This window comes from Rana temporaria, chromosome 3, assembly GCF_905171775.1.
Source record: "Rana temporaria chromosome 3, aRanTem1.1, whole genome shotgun sequence".
Classification (NCBI taxonomy): Eukaryota; Metazoa; Chordata; class Amphibia; order Anura; family Ranidae; genus Rana; species Rana temporaria.
The window spans coordinates 96,224,284-96,244,058 of record NC_053491.1 but is presented as its reverse complement, the minus strand read 5'-3'; the positions used below and the strand labels follow the sequence as shown (position 1 = coordinate 96,244,058).

The 19,775-nt window shown below is 42.3% G+C and overlaps 1 protein-coding gene across 1 annotated transcript in view; it reads right to left on the bottom strand.

The window, feature by feature from the left end:
* The window catches only part of HCN4 (hyperpolarization activated cyclic nucleotide gated potassium channel 4), a 181,716-nt gene that overhangs the window by 36,476 nt on the left and 125,465 nt on the right, over positions 1-19,775 (bottom strand). The window contains exons 2-3 of the mRNA XM_040343025.1: positions 8,748-9,171; positions 7,914-8,075 (exon numbers count right to left, since the gene is read on the bottom strand). Coding sequence (XP_040198959.1) covers positions 7,914-8,075; positions 8,748-9,171 — 586 coding nt within the window. The remainder of the gene's footprint in view (positions 1-7,913; positions 8,076-8,747; positions 9,172-19,775) is intronic.

Below are 19,775 nucleotides of genomic sequence, written 5' to 3'. Positions count from 1 at the left end.
CTCTGCAGTGTCGTTGAGCATCATGGGAAATGTAGCTCCAAAACATCTGGGGTGCCAAGGTTTGCCATCACTGGCCTAGACAGATCTAAAAGGGAGAGGAAATCAGAAGAAAGTTAGGCAGAAAAGTGAGGCTAGAGGGAAGGAGCTTACGCGCCAACCAAGTAGGGAGAAGAGAAAGCAGAGGCTAGGAGAGGGAAAGAATGTTAGAGGTCGGGAGACTGGGGCACAGTTCGTTTTTAATAAAGCAGTGTGGGTTTACTATTCTCTGGACCTTTCGCACTATTGTATTTTTACCTTGCTAAAAACACAAGAAAAATGCAATAAAAATATTTCCATTTAAATCCTATGGGACTCTTCACACCACTGCACTGCAGGCGCAGTAATTTTTGAAAAGTTGCGAATGCTGCATCGTTGCTGCGCTTTTCAAAAAAATGGTTCCTGCTGCTATCAGTCTGCCCAGTGAGGATGGAGAGCGAGGAGCCTTGTACAGCCCTGGATCAAAATTTGGTTCAGGTACAGTAAATAAAAGGACGGTCTGGGGGGAATCCTCTGTGCAAAAGTTTTTTTTCTCCTTAACGCAGAGAGAGTGTATTTATGTAAACAACCTTAAGACCCCTTTCAGACTGAGGGGTTTTTCAGGAGGTACAGCACTAAAAATAGCGCTGCTATCCCGCCTGAAAAACTCCTGCCCAGCTACCTCAATGTGAAAGCCGGAGGGCTTTCACATTGAGGTGATGCACTGGTGGGAGACAAAAAAAAATCTCCTGTCAGCAGCATCTTTGGAGCGGTGAGAGGAGCGGCGTATACCGCTCCTTCCCATTTAAAACAATGCAGAGGCGCATTGCGGGCGGTATTAACCCTTTATCGGCCACTAGCGGGGGTTAATACCGCACCGCTAGCGGCCGAATCCCGCGGCAAATCCGGCGGTATAGCGCCGCTATTTTTAGCGCTGCTATACCGCCACCCCGGCTCCCGCCCCAGTGTGAAAGGGGCCTAAGGCTTTAGAACTACTTTAAGGTAAAAAAACATTAGTGTTCAGAATCAGTTTCATCTCTCACATAAGTGAATGATATGCCACTTGAAATTTAAAGAGGAACTGCAGTCTGCTCACATAATCTGTAATAAAAACATCTTTGCCATTCTGAAGCTTCCCTCCAACCACTTTGCATATTATTTTATATATACTGTGATTCTGTACTTGCCAAATATGCTGCAGAATTCTCCCTCCACTAAGTCTGGCTGCAATCATTTTTACTGTGGGCAGCTGAAGCTGCTGCCTGTTAACTTCCTGGATTTACAGGAGGCATGCCTCCAGCTCTGCAGCTCTCATTGGCCCTTTTATGACCCAACCCCCCTCCCTTCCTGGCAAACTCTCACGAGAGTGAGAGAGCGAGCTGTGCATGATGTCATAAGCGTAGGCTTTTTACCAGGCAAGAAAGAGGAAGTGGGCTGTATAAGGTATTTACTGGCAGAAAAAAATTGTTTTACTATCTAAAGTTAAAACAAAAAGGGCAGAAGATTTGATAGATGGAGAGATGAAAAAAATTACTGAAGTTCTGCTTTAAGTGAATGCAAACCCACAAAAATGTTTCTTTGAGCGTTACTATTCCAATAGGTTACATAAAAATCATACCTATGTGATATTTTTTAGTCAGGTGGCATTAATAAATATATTTTGAGGTTAATATCTGGGGATTAACAAATTACATATGAGATGGGAAACACTTATGGGGTTAATTTACTAAAACTGGAGAGTGCAAAATGTGGTGAAGCTCTGCATAGAAGCCAATCGGCTTCCAGGTTGTTTTTTTTGTCAAAGCTTAATTGAACAAGCTCAAGATAAAAGCCAATTGGCTACCATGCACAGCTGAATCAGTTTTTGCACCCGCTTTTGGTAAATCAACCCCCTTGCATTAAAAACAATCTTCTGGGACACAAATGATGATTGAAAAGTCTATTAAGTTCCTTACAACCCGTTTAAAAAAAAAAAACGTGTGATCAAATTGACCAATCACAGCTAGCAACACAATTGTACATAATAGATGGCATGGAAGGAAGCCATGTATTGTGTACAACTGTCATGTAACCTGGTGTGATTGGCCACGGTGATAACATGGTACGGGCAGTAATACACTGATCGGTCATTAGCTGTGTCCTGTGGACACAGCCAGTGACAGATCATGCCACTGCACGATCGGCGCTTCCTGACAGGACGTCATATGGACATATAAAAGTGCTACATTTTTGGAAAAATTGCAAATATTTTGGTAAAAAAAAAAATACCCACAAACTTGATGATCTTAGAGAAAGAGGGTGAGGTAGAATTACAAAAAATTGCTCTCCATTGTCTTTGTGTCATACCAACCATGCAAACATTTTACCATCAAAGTATACCTCTTTATTAATTGGTTATCCAGTGTTAATTTTAACGTCAAATTTTTATTTTGTTTTAGCCATAGTCTTTTGACTAAAATGCCATTTTAATTGTAGTCCTATTTTAGCTAAATTGTTTTTAGTTTTAGTCATATTATTGTTGACTAAAATCTCCAGTACATTTTGATTAAAATTATTTTAATGGACTAAAATCAAATGGGTTTTTGGTAGTTAAATTATAATACATTATTTAAGCATTTCTCTAGAATTGCTGAACTCATTATATACTCCTGGAGTAAAAATCGAATACCATGTTATCATTGATGGTATTAAGGTTTGGGAACCTGTAATGCACTGTGAATGCGCAGGAGTTTCTTGGGAGGCCTGTAATAGCACACAGTGCTCTCTGGATGGTCTGAGGAGGCCTGTAATAGCAGACGGTGCTCTCTGGATGGTCTGAGGAGGCCTGTAATCGCGCATTGTGCTCTCTGGATGGTCTGAGGAGGCCTGTAATAGCAGACGGTGCTCTCTGGATGGTCTGAGGAGGCTGTAATAGTGCACAGTGCTCTCTGGATGGCCTGATGAGGCTGTAATATTGCACAATGCTCTCTGGATGGTCTGAGGAGGCCTGTAATAGTGCACAGTGCTCTCTGGATGGACTGATGAGGCTGTAATATTGCACAATGCTCTCTGGATGGTCTGAGGAGGCCTGTAATTGCGCATTGTGCTCTCTGGATGGTCTGAGGAGGCCTGTAATAGTGCACAGTGCTCTCTAGATGGCCTGAGGAGGCTGTAATATTGCACAGTGCTCTCTGGATGGCCTGAGGAGGCCTGTAATAGCGCACACTGCCCTCTATATGGTCTGAGGAGACCTGTAATAGCGCACAGTGCTCTCTGGATGGTCTGAGGAGGCCTATAATAGCACACAGTGCTCACTGGATGGTCTCAGGAGGCCTGTAATAGTGCACAGTGCTCTCTGGATGGTCTGAGGAGGCCTGTAATAGAGCACAGTGCTCTCTGGATGGCCTGAAGAGGCCTGTAATATTGCACAGTGCTTGCTGGATGGCCTGAGGAGGCCTGTTATAGCGCACAGTGCTCTCTGGATGGTCTGAGGAGGCCTATAATAACACACAGTGCTCTCTGGATGGCCTGAGGAGGTCTGTAATAGCACACAGTGCTCTCTGGATGGTCTGAGGAGGCCTGTAATAGCACACATTGCTCTCTGGATGGTCTGAGGAGGCTGTTTTCATCACTGAAAACATGTCCTTGATGAAAATTCTGATGAAAATATTTTCGTCAACTATATTAACACTGGTGGTGTCTTTAAATAAAATAAAATGGTTGGAGAACATTGAACTGTTACATTTTCGGGGATACAAACCATTGAGTATAAAAAAAAAAAAGAACCACCAAACAGAATTTCACTCATAAAAAATGGTGTACAACTATTTTACCCTTTAAAATAGCTGCCATAGTTTCTAAACACTTTGTTTATTTGTAAAGCTGTAATATATATATATATATATATATATATATATATATATATATATATATATATATATATATATATAGTAGCAGAGCGGCCCAGAGAGAGCCTGGGAAAGTCCTGTTCGGGGTTTATACCTCTCCCAGGCTCCTCTCTTATACGTTCAGGGAGCTCTGATCCAGTGCAGGTGTTCCTCTCTCCCAGGTCCATTTAAGCTCACCTGAGCAGACAGCCTTTGCTCTGTCCTGGAAAACACAGATAGGGCTCTTTCACACGGAGCGGATCCGTATTGATCCACTCCGTTAGCCCGTTTGGCTCAGCGGGGATTCCTCCGTTAATCCCCGCTGAGCTGTTGGCGGACAGGGCAGTCCCCGCACACAGTGCAGAGACCGCCCTGTCTCTCCTCCACTCTCCCCTATGGGGAATCGGATGAATACGGACCGTGTGCCGGACGGAAGAAAAATAGGGTTTTCTTCCGTCCGCAAAAGCGGATCTTTGCGGACGCGGATGGTTGCGGACGTTAGCGGATGCATCATCTGCTAACGTCTGCAATCCCATAGGGATACATTACAAGTCCGTAAACGGACTTGTAATAAACGGACCGTTTGTCCGTGCGTGTGAAAGGGCCCATAGTGTTGGTTTGTGAGAGCAAGGAGGTTGGTAAAAAACTGTTAAGCAGTATTGATGTGGAAGCTGACAAGCTGTAGGCTTGTTCAGCCTGGTAGTGAGGGCTTGTAATATTGTATAGTTAGTGCCGAGACACGGCTAGGTTTTTGTTTAACTATTTTTTTTCTGTTTGTTTTTCTGCACACTGTACAGCACCTGTAAATAAGACTTTGTATATAGCACCAATAAACACCCTACTGTTTGTCACGTATCCGATGGACTTGGTATCTGTGCCTGCTCATCCCAGGGAGCTTTTGTACCTGCTACCTATCCCCCAGCTTACAATATATATATATATATATATATATATATATATATATATATATATATATATATATATATATATATATATATATACACATATATTTTTTTTTCTTATTTTTCTACAAAAGTTGCAAACAATACCCAGAATCCTTTTTTTTTTTTTTGCAGATGGCCTTAGACCAAATGTATTCTTTTTCCATGGAGAGATGCTAGGGGGGCTATTTACGCAAGGAGGTCTTGTTGGTTTTTAGTTACTTTTTCACCTTTTTTATGCCGTTACCCTTTTAACAAACATGTTTACTTTTTCATAGTTTTTGTCATTTAGCATGTTCTAATGTAGAATAGAGAAGCAAAATTTGCACAGTGAAGCACAGGAAACTAAAGTCATTTATATCAACAGGTTTATAAATGATCTTCTAAATTTAATTTTGAACCTCGCTATACACTTTAGTTAGTGCTAACAAAGTAACATTGTTTTTCATTTCCCTGACTGTTTTGGTAAGTATGTATATATAAACATTCGGTCAGGCTTAGGGAATATGTCCAATTGTAATCAGTTGGGTCAGTAGAGCCTGGATTTTTGTATCTCTGTCCTATGATTAAATTGGTTTTCTACTGTAAAAAAAATGTCCATACATATACAGGAAAAGCTAAATAAGATGAAATACAGCATTACAGTATGATGGTCGAAAATTGTCAGACTACTTGAAACAAAATCACAACTTTTGATGAACATCCCTTGATTGTCAAACTCAATTTTTCTGAAATGATAATACCTCATTTGGCATAAAAAATTCAGATGCAACAATGTCCTATTTCTATTTGATGTACCAACTTTTGAAAATGTATTTCCACATTCTGCTGAAATGTTAATCTTGAAACATTAATCCCTGGGTTTCTGTTACATTAACAAGGACTACCCAACAGTATCCAGTATCACAGACAGGTGCTCAACTCGCCAAGAACAAAGACAAGATGATCTTCATTTGACATGTATATGTTAAGACAAGTGAAGCACCATGTGTTCTGTAGTATGCATACAACATTCATGTGGTTCTTGTTGCTTTAAAGTACAGTTCTAGGTGTTACACTTACAAATAACTATCCAGACCAGAGACACCTTGTAATATGATGTCTTCTCCTCATTACTATTTGTCATTGTACCACTGGAGTTAACACTTAAGCTTTCCATATTATGGAAAAAAAAATTATTCCCCTCCCCATGTGCAGGAACTGAACTGCTGTTATAGCCAAAAATACAAAGGCAGTTAAATGGTGGACCACGACTGTGTGATTGTTCTATCTGAACCACTGCACCCCTTAGCAGCCCATGTGCACTCTCCTAAGTGCCCCAAGGATGCAGGTTGGTCCTAGCACCAATCACCTGCTTGTTAACAAGCTCTTGTCATCTATCCAGACCTGCTGTGCCACTGGCCCTTTGCCCTGCTGTGTAGGAAATGACTGGGAAGGGGCTGTAATGGAAAGGGGGGGGGGGGGTGTTATCTGTAAAGGGGCTGAGGACACTGATATAAAGGGAAAAGGGGAATGATATGCAAAGGGGGTTACTGAGGGCACTGATATAAAGGGAGGGGACAGTAACGTGAAGGGGTTTTGGATAGAGTCAACAAGGTTTAGAACCCCTGTCCTTTGTTCACTGCTATCCAGAGCTTCATTAGAGGGTTTTACCCTCACTTCCTGTCCAGATGACATCATTTTACCACATAGGAACTGAAGTGGACTCGCTGACAGCAACATAGAAATAAGAATGTTTTCCTTTGGTAGAGTAGGGAAAGGCTTCAACCTCTCTTGGATTTGTATTTCTGTCTTTGTCCATGTTCCAGATTTTCCCCAATTTCCTATCTGGTAAAACTGTTGTCAGCTGAATAGGAAGTGAGGGCAAATCCCTCCAACGGAGCCCTGCATAGCAATGAAATCCTGACAGCTGTTCTAATTGTCCCCACTCTGACTAAAATTAGAAAAACTGTTTTTGGCTGGACACACACTTTAATAATATAAAAGCGAAGTTAGAGTTTTGTTTGGTCATCATAGTTTAATTTTGCCATTGAGTAATTCTGCCAAGAGTAGCGAATTTTTCCTTCTTTTCTGATCATCTGGTGCCCTCACACTCCCCACTGCCCAAATACATCCTATCATGATGCGCTTACTTTCATTAATCCTTTCCTCTGGGATTTTTAATTTGCAATCCTCCTTCTCCGCCTCCCAGGATCCCTGCATGCAAATCCTACCAATGCTGCTCCCAATCTCTCTGGAAGAAAATGGGGAGCCCCAGGTTTCCAAGACAACTCTAGGGTGCTGCGGTTCCTGTCAGTGTCTGCTTTCCCATTCTCGGTACAGTGCACAAAAGCCCCCGTCCTGTCTACTCTGCACAAACGTACTTATTTCTCCAAGTCTGCTCCTGTGTGTTTTCACACACCACACCTACCCGTGCCTGTTCTGACTCCTCTTCACATATCTGACCTCCCACTCCTCAAACACACCACAGTTCTCCCTTGGTTTACTAATTGCTGCTGGTTCTCTGCACTCATTTCACTATGCACAAATTCCTACTGGCAGCTGTATTGACCATTTCTATGCTGCCACTGTGCTTCACACTTGCTTCTCTAGAACCTCTCCTCTGTGGAGGGGGTTACTCCTCTGATCTGACCACTGCTGCTGCCTCTCTGCACCCTTCTCTTCATGTCTTGCTGGCTCCTCTGCTTACATATCCAGCACCAGCCCTTTACTCTTCTGCACTCCCCACATATGCTCTGCACACAAACAAAATGTACACACACACTCTAACCCTTCCACGCTATGCAAAAGTAAAAATACAAGTTTGGGGTATTCATACGCTTTATTTTTTTATAACGCTGTAACAAAGCTTGGTATTGCTTTGGATGTCAGACATTTGGGCAGAAGCCTAAAAATACCAGCTTTGATAATTAAATTTTCTGTGAGCAAATAATGCTTTAACTACCCTTCATAGTTAGAAACTGTCCAGTGAAGAAGAAACACTTCCTTTTTCACAGACCGACCTAAACCATCACATTTAATAAAATGTAAACAATATATTAAGGAAAAGCTTTACTAGGGACTTTTCTCAAGTAAATATTATTAGACTTACCTGCATGCGGTTCAGCGAAACCCAGCATTTGTCAGGAAAATCTTGCAACATAGGCACTAAAAACTGCAAGCAGCCATCCCAGTGGCAAAGCAGTAACATCATGCCAATTAGATTAACAATGCGTACTACAGCACTTGCCAGGTCATAAGTCATGTGGAAAATCTACAGAGAAAAATATTCAGAATTAAAAAATGGATAGAGCATAACTGAGATGTACATAACAATGGTAGTGATCAGGTGAATGACGTAATCCATCTGAGAAGGGTTATATAACGTGCCAGGTGTTGCAGAAGCAAAGTATATATAATAATTGAAATCAAAAATTATAAATCAAAATGATCTGCTATACAAGTATGCAAGATCTGTAAAGCCTTGTACACACGATCGGACTTCCAGCGGACTTTTCTGTGGATTTTGGTCCGAAGGGCGTTGGCCGTGAACTTGTTCTGCATACAGGCGGCACAAAATTTTCAGCCAACAAAACCTAAATATGTGTTTTTCTGCTCTTTAACGCCACCCTTTTGGGCAACTTCTGCTAATGTTGTCTTAATGTTTAACATTGGTTCTGAGCATGTGTGTTAGTACTTTGGATTTTAGTTGGATGGATTTGTGTACACATGATCGGATAAACCGACGTAACAGATTTATTGTCAGACAGTTGGTGAACTTGAACAGCCAACATTTGTCGTTAATTCAGCCAACAATTGTCTGATGGAGCATACACACGTATTATCCGACACAACACGTCCATTAGAAAATTATGGCCATAACATTGGATCGTGTGTTCGGGCCTTTAGACTAAAAAATGCAGTCAGACAAAAACAGAAGACCTACCTCCTCCCATTGATGAATGTACCGGATGAGCCTGGAAAGTCTTAAAAGACGTAGCAAACTTAGCACTTTAGTGAAGCGGACAATTCGTAAGGCCCTGGCAGTCTTGTAAACCTCTGAGTCAATACGTGTTTCTACAATAAGAAATATATAGTCCACAGGAATGGAGGATACAAAGTCCACAAGGAACCAACTTTTTAGATAGCGAATCTTGATGCGTTGTGGATCCAGGATAATTTCTGTATTGTCTTCTACTACTATGCCAGTTCGAAAGTTCAGAACCAGATCCACAAGGAAAAAGGTGTCAGAGACAACATTAAAAACAATCCAAGCTGGGGTGTTCTCCTCCTTAAAGAAAGTGATGCCTACTGGAATAATGATTAGATTTCCCACCATAAGCAGTAACATAGTGAGGTCCCAGTAAAACCTGTAAGTGAAAGAAAAAAACTGTAAGTGCATGCTCAAAGATTCACACAACAGCATATAGGAAATAATTATGCCCACAAGAAATGTATGGTCAACAATCTTTCTTTACTTTGTTTCCATGAAGCATCCATAAAGCGAGAGAGTTCTGGTATTAGGTACAAACAGTACAAGACTATCCATTGCAGAATGTCCTTCACTTTCACTTTGTATCATTAAAAAATAAGCTACGAGATGGAAGTGAAGGCTACAAAGAATAAAAGCTTTAGATGAAAATCACATTAATCATCGTGGAACAAGGACATAAATGTCAGAGCCATGTGTAAAGAGCTTGTACATGATATTAGGCCATTAATACAGGACGAGATGGAAGGTATTTATTAAAAGGGTTTTTCAATTTTCAAAAAAAGTTGAAAACCCCTTCAGTGCAAGAGTAATGGGAAACATCTTGCCTACCCCCACACACTTTCTGGAACTCTAATGATTAGTTTAAGAAAGCCTGCACCTCAGAACTGGACATTTTGCTAATACAGAGAGCTATTGACTTCAATAAGGCTTCTACAGCCAAAAAGGTATGCATTTTTTTTTCTAACACTGACAATGATGGCAAAAGCAGCAATGGAAGTTCCTCTGGTCAGCTGATTGGCAGGTCTGACAAAACTTGTATTCCTGTGTGCTGGGCTTCCACGGAACGGGTTTAACACATTTTTGCCTAAAAGTTTTGTTTTAGTTTGCTTTCATAATTAGGATTTCAATGCATTATACACACACAGAATACTTTATTAAGTACACCTTGCTAGTACCGGATTGGACCCCCTTTTGCCTTCAGAACTGCCTTTGCAGCATAGATTCAACAAGGTACTGGAAATATTCCTCAGAGATTTTGATCCATATGGACATGATAGACTCACGCAGTTGCTGCAGATTCGTTGGCTGCACATTCATGATGCAAATTTCCCGTCCTACCACATCCCAAAGGTGCTCTATTGGATGAGATCTGGTGACTGTGGAGGCCATTGGTGTATAGGGACCTCATTGTCATGTTCAATAAACCAGTGGTGAGATGATTTGAGCTTTGTGGCATTATCCTGCTGGAAGTAGTCATCGGAAGATGGGTGCACTGTAGTCATAAAGAGATGGACATGGTCGGCAACAATACTCAGGTAGGTTGTAGCATTTAAACGATGCTCAATTGGTACTAAGGGGCCCAAAGTGTGCCAGGAAAATATCCCCAACGTCATTACACCACCAGTGTGAACCATTAATACAAGGCAGGATGGATCCATGCTTTCATGTTATTTACGCCAAATTCTGACCCTACCATCAGATTGTCGCAGCTGAAATCGAGACTCATCAGACCAGGCAATTTTTTTCCAATTTTGTCCAGTTTTGGTGAGCCTGTGTAAATTGTAGCCTCAGTTTCCTGTTCTTAGCCGACAGGAGTGGCACTCAGTGTCGTCTTCTGTTGCCGTAGCCCATCTGCTTCAAGGTTCAATGTTTTGTGCATTTAGAGATTGTATTCTACAAACCTTGGTTGTCTGCCCGTTCTCCTCTGACCTTTGACATCAACAAGGCATTTTCGTCCACATAACTGCCACTTACTGGATATTTTCTCTATTTTCGGACCATCCACCCAAGAGATGGTTGTGCTCCGGAAGAAGTCCAATTAGCGACTAAACCGGTCGATCAATAGCGTAATTTCTTTTCATCGTGTTTGGAGAATCTACTATAGAAGGAGAGAAAGGAGAGAAATATAGAAAGGAGAGAACTGGAGAAAAGAAGAAACTGCAGAAACCGAGGGGAAACATTTTTTTTTTTAGCATTTTCTTTCTTTTTTTTTATTCATTTTCTTGAATACTCTTGTTTTTTTGTCATTTTTCTACTCCTACCTTTTTTAATTTCTTTCTTCTTTTTTTCCTTCTTCTTTTCCCACTTTTTTTCCCCCTTTTTTCCCCTCTATTTTTTTTCTTCTTTTTTTTTCCCCTCAGTTTCTGCTTTTTTTTCCAGTTCTCTACTTTCTATTGCTGCTCTTTCTTGTAATTATTTCTTCAATTTTTTGCTTTAATTCATCTCCTCCTTTGCCCTCTTATCTCTGCCCTGCTCGTGTATCACTTTTCCATTGTTTTACTCGCTCTTCCCCAGCCTCGCTCCTACACGCTTACACTTTCGGGTTACCTAATGCGGTGCCGGCCATACGTCACAGATTTCCGTGGCGACGGCAGCCCCGCGGTTAGGCATCCCCCGTCATTACGGGCATAAGTGCATGCAGACGTGGCATGCAGTGATCGGCGGCCAGGACTGCTGGGCAGCAACATGACCGCAGGGTCCTAGCGGGGGTTTTCTTTGATCGGGCACATCTGGCTGGTATGCCCGATTTAATGCACGGAAACTCACGCCAGACGTGCGAACTGTGTTCTGCGATAATGTAGTTTTATTGCTCATACTCATTGGTGGTCTCTTTGATGCCTGTTATTTTTTAATGAATTTTGGCGGAAACCTGGCACCACACTAACTTCACAGGATGGGGGTGTAAACCTTTTCCTTCTTTTATTCATCTTTTACCTGTTTTGATTGGTGGCTATTGTATTTATATTCTGCTTTGACACTGTTGCACCAAAAAAAAAACTGCTCGGACTTTATATTAAAAATATAAATTTTATTACAAAATCAGAAATCTAACATAAACAATAAAGATATGTGTATAGCACAGGCTATTACCATGGGGCATACTACGTCCGTCGTACAAATATGTTTCCACTGTTTCACAGACTTTACTGTCTGTCCTTTTGACTGTTAATATATATAACAGTTTGATGTGAGCGTGGTATATCTGGCCAAGCCTATCGATATATGTGTTGGTCATTACACACCTCTATTGGTTTGCCCCGGAACTAAGATCCTTGCCTGGATTTTTCAGATTTGGTTCCCTTTGAGGTGTACATGCGGTGCCCCCTATGGTTGACATCCCAGGCTCACCGAATTATTATTATTTTCGGTGTATTGTTTATCTGTTTATTAGATCTTGGAGACTCCTCGATTGCATTTGGACCCTTTGATATATCTATATACCTTTTTTGGAATGCTTTGAGACAATGAAATATATCCTTACATTGTCAAATTTCTTCTGCTAGTCCTGAGGAAGTCCAACGGTGAAACGCGTAGGCGATGCACAGAGGATATTGTCTATATATATATATATATATTTATTATATATTTTATATGGTTTTATTATCTTTATTGTTTATGTTAGATTTCTGATTTTGTAATAACATTTATATTTTTATATATTCCCGTCTTGCCTTCAAAATCCGACCATCAATTACAGTTTTTTCGAGTAACTGTTTTTTTTTTTGGCTTCATTATTACGGATGTGGCATATGTGAATGCTCCCTCCCTTCCCCTTCCTTTCTTTGTTCTTTGACGCCGTTTCACCTTATCACATGCCTGATGAAGGGGCCCTGCGTGGCTCTGAAACGTTGCACTATCCCTTGTTATATGATCTTTTTCATTAAAAACTTTTTGGACGGAAGTTGTCAATCCATGGTGTGCTGGCGAATATGTATGCTTGTATGCTTGTTTGACATTTCCAGAACCCAACTGGTAATCATTGCAGCACCCACCATTTATGAGCCATTTTTGCCAGGAACCTGTGTGATAGGAATATTGATCACACAGTGTCAACAAAGGCGCATTTCTGTGTACAGAAGACCAGTTTGTGGAAAAATGTGCAGGTGCGTGTGTGCCCAAAAATGGCATTAGCTGCAATATGGCCTTGAGTCCTTGGCTTTTTGTCTATTACGTTTCCTGAATATCCATTACCCATTCCTGTGCTGACTCCCTGTTACTAACTTGATCTGCATCTGACTCTTTCGAAACACGGTCTGTACCGACCCCTGGCTTTCATCTCTGCCTGCTCCTTCTGCTTATCTGCCTGCCGTTACCGACTCTGGCCTGACTTAGGCCCCTTTCAGACGTCCGCTCCGCCTGTCCGTTATTACAAGTCCGTTAACGGACTTGTAATACATCCCTATGGGATCGCGTCCGTTAGCGGATGGAGCATCCGCTAACGTCCGCGTTCGTCGGGATCCGGTTTTCGGACAGAAGAAAACCCTATTTTTCTTCCGTCCGGCGGAACGGAACTGATGCAGACGGACAGACGGTCCGTCTGCATCCGGTTCCCCATAGGGCAGAGCGGAGCTGAGACAGAGCGGTCTTTGCACTGTGTGCGGGGACCGCCCTATCCGCCGACAGCTCAGCGGGGATCCCCGCTGAGCCGACGGAGACACACGGAGCGGACCCAGAAACGGTCCGCTCCGTGTGAAAGAGCCCTTAGATTACTCTTCTGCCTGTCTGTTGCTGACCAGAACTGCTTGACCCTGTTTACCTTCATCTTAACCTGCTGACCTGATCTCCTGTTCCGGTCTTCCAGCCAGCACAGCCTGCTATACAGCAACCCACAGTCTTCTCTTCAGCAACGCACAACCCTATCTTTAGTAATGCATGCACTACTCTTCAGCATCCTGCAAAGGAAGACCAGTCAAGCACTCATGCTCACTCTGTGCTCAGGCACTCCTGTCACCTTACCAGGGTTCCTGAGTCAGAGGTGTAAGAGAAGCCTACCTCCACAGTAATGCTGTATCCTGGCCTAGGCCAACAAGGCCCAGGCCTAGGGCAGCACTTTGCAGGGGGGCAGCACGGACAGTGTTTCCGCCGGCTTGCGCTACACTGTCAGGCAAATTAGTTTAGTGCCCCCATAAATCGGCCGCACTGCTTTCAGTATGTGGGTGGTTGGCATTCTGCAACTGTGGGGGGGGGGGGGCTTTGCTTCAAATTTTTTACCATCCCTGTCCCATTGCAGAGATTTCCCTTCACTTCCTGTCCCATAGCCAAACAGGAAGTGAGAGGAAATCTATGCAAATTAGGGAAATCCATTGCCCCCCCCCCAGGCCATCAGAACTAGTGTCCCCACTTGAAAATTTCAGGGTGGGTCTTAAACCGCAAGGGGTGTGGCCTTGACAGGAAGGGGTGGGTCATATTTGAATTAGGGGGTGCACAAGTTTAGTCAGGCCTAGGGCAGCACAAAACCTAAATACATCCCTGCTCCACAGTAAGTTTTTCATCATTTTAACAGGTTGCCGGGGGGATTTCTATATTGTCAGCACCTGTTAATTACCGTATTTTTCACTCCATAAGACGCACCTGACCATAAGATGCACCTACATTTTAGAGAAAGAAAACAAGGGAAAAAATATTCTGAACCAAATGGTGTACTAAAATATTTAATATTATTAAACTACTGAGTGAAAGAAAGGGGGCGCTAAAAGATAAACCATCTAAGTGTAAACAAATAGATAATAATATCAATAACAGTGATTCGTTTAGGTGATAAGTAAATACAAATGTACATATTAAAAATGCCACAACAATATATTATTGTCCATTATAGTGCAAAATCCCAATTGGGAGATAACTAGAATAGATACTGTGCAGAAAAAAGTCCATAAATTGAAGTGAATGGATAACAAATGCTTGGAAGATAATTCTACTTGATTAATAAAAGGTTTCCACCTCCACCAGAAAAGGGTAAATCACCACAAAAGTGCTCATGGATGGCACCTTACCGCAAGATGTTGACCACCTTAGTTAAAAAGAGGTCAAATAAGGCGTGGAGTGTGGAGGTCACAGGAAGAGCCCCTAGGGGAGGCCCAGGAGGGCCAAGGGAGGGAGGGGGGTGTAGCGGGGGGTGGGAAAAGAGGGAGGGATGTATCAGGGAGAGAGGGGGAGGGGGGGGTGAAATGGTTGGGTTTCACACCACTATTAATTGTTTGTTGACACTACGCACAATTGTAATTTCCCTATTTAGATTGTTTTTATTATTTTTCTGCTTTAAGGTATGGTGAAATGGGTAATTATACCCTCATTTTTTCCTTTTTTTTTTTTAAAAAAGCAATGCCCCGGGGAGGTTTCTTATATAGCAACACATTATTCTTGGAAGAACGTGTTTTTCCTGGCCCCTTTTTTTTTTTTTTTTTCCAGTATATACAAATTTTTTTTTGTTGATTGTCGTGAGTTTTTTTTTTTTTTGGGGCCTTCTCTACTCTTCTTTTACTACTGGAACTTTTTTTCTTTTCAAACTTAATAATAACATATGGTAGATAAGACGTTCTGTATAAAATCCCTTAATGTGCGGGGAATGAGAGACCCAACTAAGAGAGCAATTATTTTGGATATGTTGGGGGGAGGAGGTGCCGGTCTGCTCTGTTTGCAGGAGACACACTTAACTGCAAGTACAGCTACACAGTTGAGCGGCTCAAAATTCCAGGCCATTTACCACTCGTATCACTCATCCTACTCTAGGGGAGTAAGCATACTGGTGGGGAAGGGATTGGTATTCTCCTGTAGAGAGAGCAGGGTAGACGACCAGGGAAGGTTTGTTTTTTTATTCTGCCTAATTGAAAATAAACCATTTGTGATAGCTAGCGTTTATATTCCCCCCCCATTTAAATTTGAAGTCCTGCATAAATTGATTGAGTTTACATTGGACAAACCAGGAACACTGATAGTTATTATAGGTGATTTTAATGAAGTCTGAAGCCTCGTACACACGGCCGAGGAACTCGACGTGCCAAACACATCGAGTTCCTCGGCCAGTTCAGCACTGAAGCCGCCGAGGACCTCGGCGGGACGAGAGCTCCCATAGAACAACGAGGAAATAGAGAACATGTTCTCTATTTCCTCGCCGAGCTCCTCGTCGGCTTCCTCGGCCGAAAGTGTACACACGGCCAGTTTCCTCGGCAGAATTCAGCCAGAAACTCGGTAGGAAGCTGATTTCTGCCGAGGAAACTGGTCGTGTGTACGAGGCCTGAGATAGGACCCAGGATAGGTTCCCACCAGGAAATAGACCTAAAACAAAAGGAGAAAACCGACTAGCGCTATTTTTGGATGAAGTAGGGCTATGTGATATTTGGCGTATGCGTTATCCGCAGGAACGTCAATACTCCTGTTTTTCGAAGACTCACCACACTTTATCCAGAATAGACATGGCGTTGGGTAATGAGGAGGCAGCATCACTAGTAATAAATATAGAACATGGCCCACGAGGAGTCTCTGATCACTCGCCGATTGAGCTGACAATAAAAACTAGGGGTAAATGGTACCCAAGAGAATGGAAAATCAGCCCTCACTGGCTCGAACTAATGAGTGATCACAGTATGGTGATGTCGGCTCTTAAAGAATTTATTCAGATAAATGAGGGAACTGCATCAGTGGGGGTGGTATGGGACTCCCTAAAAGCCTACCTCCGAGGCCTCCTAATCCAAAAGATAGCAGGGATTAAGAGGAAGAACAGAGAGGGAGAGAGCGAGACAAGGAATCAGTTGCTACAGGCAGAGAAGAGATACATTGAAACCCCAACCTCTCATAGCTTAAAAGAGTGGCTAGAAAAACAACAAATATACAAAATGATTATATTAAAAAGAACAGAGGGAAAACGAATATTCCAGAAACAGAATCAGTTTGGAGAGGGAGAGCGAGTTGGGCGTTTATTATCTCTGCTTATTAGAACCAATGCCCCCCCTCCACTGTTACAGCAGTTAATTTATCAAACGGTGAAACCTCCTTTGATAAAACCGTGATAATAAATACCTTTAGAGAATTCTTTGTATCCCTTTATAGCTCCAAGAGAAGGGATGGGACTGAAGTACTGGAAACATTTTTCCAGGGACTGCCCATCCCGACCCTATCGGAGGAAGAAAACATTAACATGGAGACACCAATTACTCTAGGAGAATTAAAACATGCAGTGGCGGGGATGTCAACTCAAAAGTCACCAGGTCCAGACGGGATGCCCGTAGAGATCTATAAAAGATATGGGGATATCCTGCTACCAGAACTCCTAAAGACACTAAATTGGGCATTGACCCAGGGAATACTTCCCACCTCTATGACAGAAGCTACCATCATTGTTTTGCATAAGGAGGGGAAGGATCCAAGAGAGACCTCATCGTATCGTCCTATCTCTCTCCTATGTACTGATGCCAAGATCTTGGCCAAAGTGCTAGCCACACGCCTTAACCGGTATATCCAAGCGCTTATACATCCTGACCAATCCGGCTTTATCCCCAATAGGTCAACCAGTAACAACATCAGGAGAGTGTTCCTGAATATGCAAATTCCAACAGAAGGAGAGGGCTCTAGAGCCATCTTAGCCCTGGATGCTGCCAAGGCCTTTGACAGCCTGGAATGGGATTACCTATGGAAGGTTCTAGAGAAATTCGGGTTTGGTCCCAGGTTTATGAGTTGGGTGAAGTTGTTATACAATCAGCCAAGAGCAAAAACTAAAATTAACAAAAATTAACAACGAATTTTCAGAAATTTTTCAACTAGAGAGAGGAACAAGACAGGGTTGTCCCCTTTCTCCCTTACTGTTCGCTTTGGCGATGGAACCATTAGCTATTAAAATTAGGAAAACTAAAGATATACAAGGGTTCCATAGACAGACTATAGAGGATAAGATCGCACTGTTTGCGGACGATGTCCTCTTCTTTTTGGGAGACGTTGAAACCTCGCTAAAAAATGTGATCAAAGTAGTGGGCGAGTTTGGGTTATGCTCCTGGCTGGTCATTAATTGGGAAAAGTCAGCACTACTGCCAATTGACTCCCTCGAGGCCCAGATACCCCATGGAATCCCTCAGCTAAAAGTTGTAGCTATGATGAAATATCTTGGGATATGGATCACGAGGGACATTAATAGCTTTGTACAGAATAACTTAATTCCTCTTTTGTCTAAATGGGAACATAAAAGAGACGCCTGGTGTAGACTACCATTATCTATAGCGGGACGATGTAGCCTGATAAAGATGCTATGGTTACCCCAGTTACTCTATATCCTCCATAACTCCCCAGTCTGGATAGCTCAAAAATGGTTCAAAAAGATAGAATCCCTCTTCAGAGAGTTAATTTGGAAGAAGGGACAAGCTAGGATTTGTCTCCAGACCATGCAGTTACCAGCTAAAGAGGGGGGAATGGCAGTACCTCACCCGAAAACATACTTTATAGCCTCACAGCTACAACAACTTGCGAATTGCGGACTGGAGGGAGGTGGACATTCCAGTAGATTGATGCTAACAGGAGCACCACATAGGACAATAGTAGAGGCACTTGAGGCTGGTTCGTTTGTCCATAGATGTCCAACTATAAAACTTAGCCTTAAAGTGTGGCAAACAACAAAAGCATTGATGGGCTACAAGGGAATAACAACATTTGCCCCTCTCTGGTGTAACCAAAACTTAAGAGAATTAAAAGACATCGAGAGATGTAAAGAATGGGAGAGACAAGGGTTAAGCCGTTTAAACCAACTGTACAATGGAGAACAGATGAAATCCTTCGCAGACCTGCGACAGGAATTTAATATAACAAATAAAACATTTTATAGATACCTACAGATACGACATGCTATCCAAGCTCAGTTTGGGTTACAACCCATTGTATGGTCCTCGGCCCCCACCCTCCTGAAAATAACCTCTCCAAAAACAACTAAAGGCCTGATATCTGAGTTGTACTCTAGATTGGGAGCTAAAACAATAAGTAGGGCAGGCCCCAATAAGAGCAGGACAGGATGGGAGAAAGACTTAGGTCAAATGACCACGGAACAGTGGAATACGATCTTGAGGAGGGGGGTACTGGTTTCGATCTCCCCATCTCAGAAAGTATCACACTTGTTCCTCTTGCATAGAGTATATTATACCCCCAGGAGAATGTTTAATCTCGGTTGGAGAAGTACTGACGAATGCCCAAGGTGCAGAGCGACAGGCAATCTTATCCACATGATGTGGAAATGCCCAAAGCTATTCAGATACTGGGAGGAGGTGGTCACCATAATAAATAAAACTTTTAAAATTAAGCTAGAAGTTGAGTCTAAGATATGCTGGTTAGGCAGTATAGAGGAGAATAGAGTGCCAGCCAGCTCCCTTGAAGTGGTACTGAGATGCCTTTTTCAGGCAAGGAAGTTAATTGCGTTGAGGTGGCAGGCCAAGATGCCACCCACCGTCAAGTCTTGGGTTGAAACTATTAACACAATGATTTGGAGTGAGAGAGTGACACTTACCCGACAAGGGAATTATAGTAAGTTTGTGAGGATGTGGAAACCCTGGCTAGACGAAACAGGATGTTCTATATAGAAATCGCCATTCAAATTCAATAAATATTTTAACCCGCTATTGGGTATTCCTTTATGGGGAAGATGTATTTAATGTAGTACATTAACTTCAAAAACTGGCTTACGGTGTGATGGGAGGGTGGGAGGGCGGGTGAGGGTTTGTGGGGTGGGGGAGGGGGAGGCGAGGTATGACAGTTTAGAAATAAGGGTTTTTTCACTCATTCACAATGTCATAAAGAACGAGGGTAGGAAAAGATAAGGGGAAAATAGGGGGAAAAATGTATGCTTGTGTATTGTTTATAACACGTACGATGATGTAACACTTTTTATATTTTTTTTATACGCAAACAACAATAAAAAAAACACTGAAAAAAAAATAAAAAAAAAATAAGGCGTAAGATAAATCATAGATTCCAGGCTAGATTCTTGCTGTCTTGATACCGCCACACTCC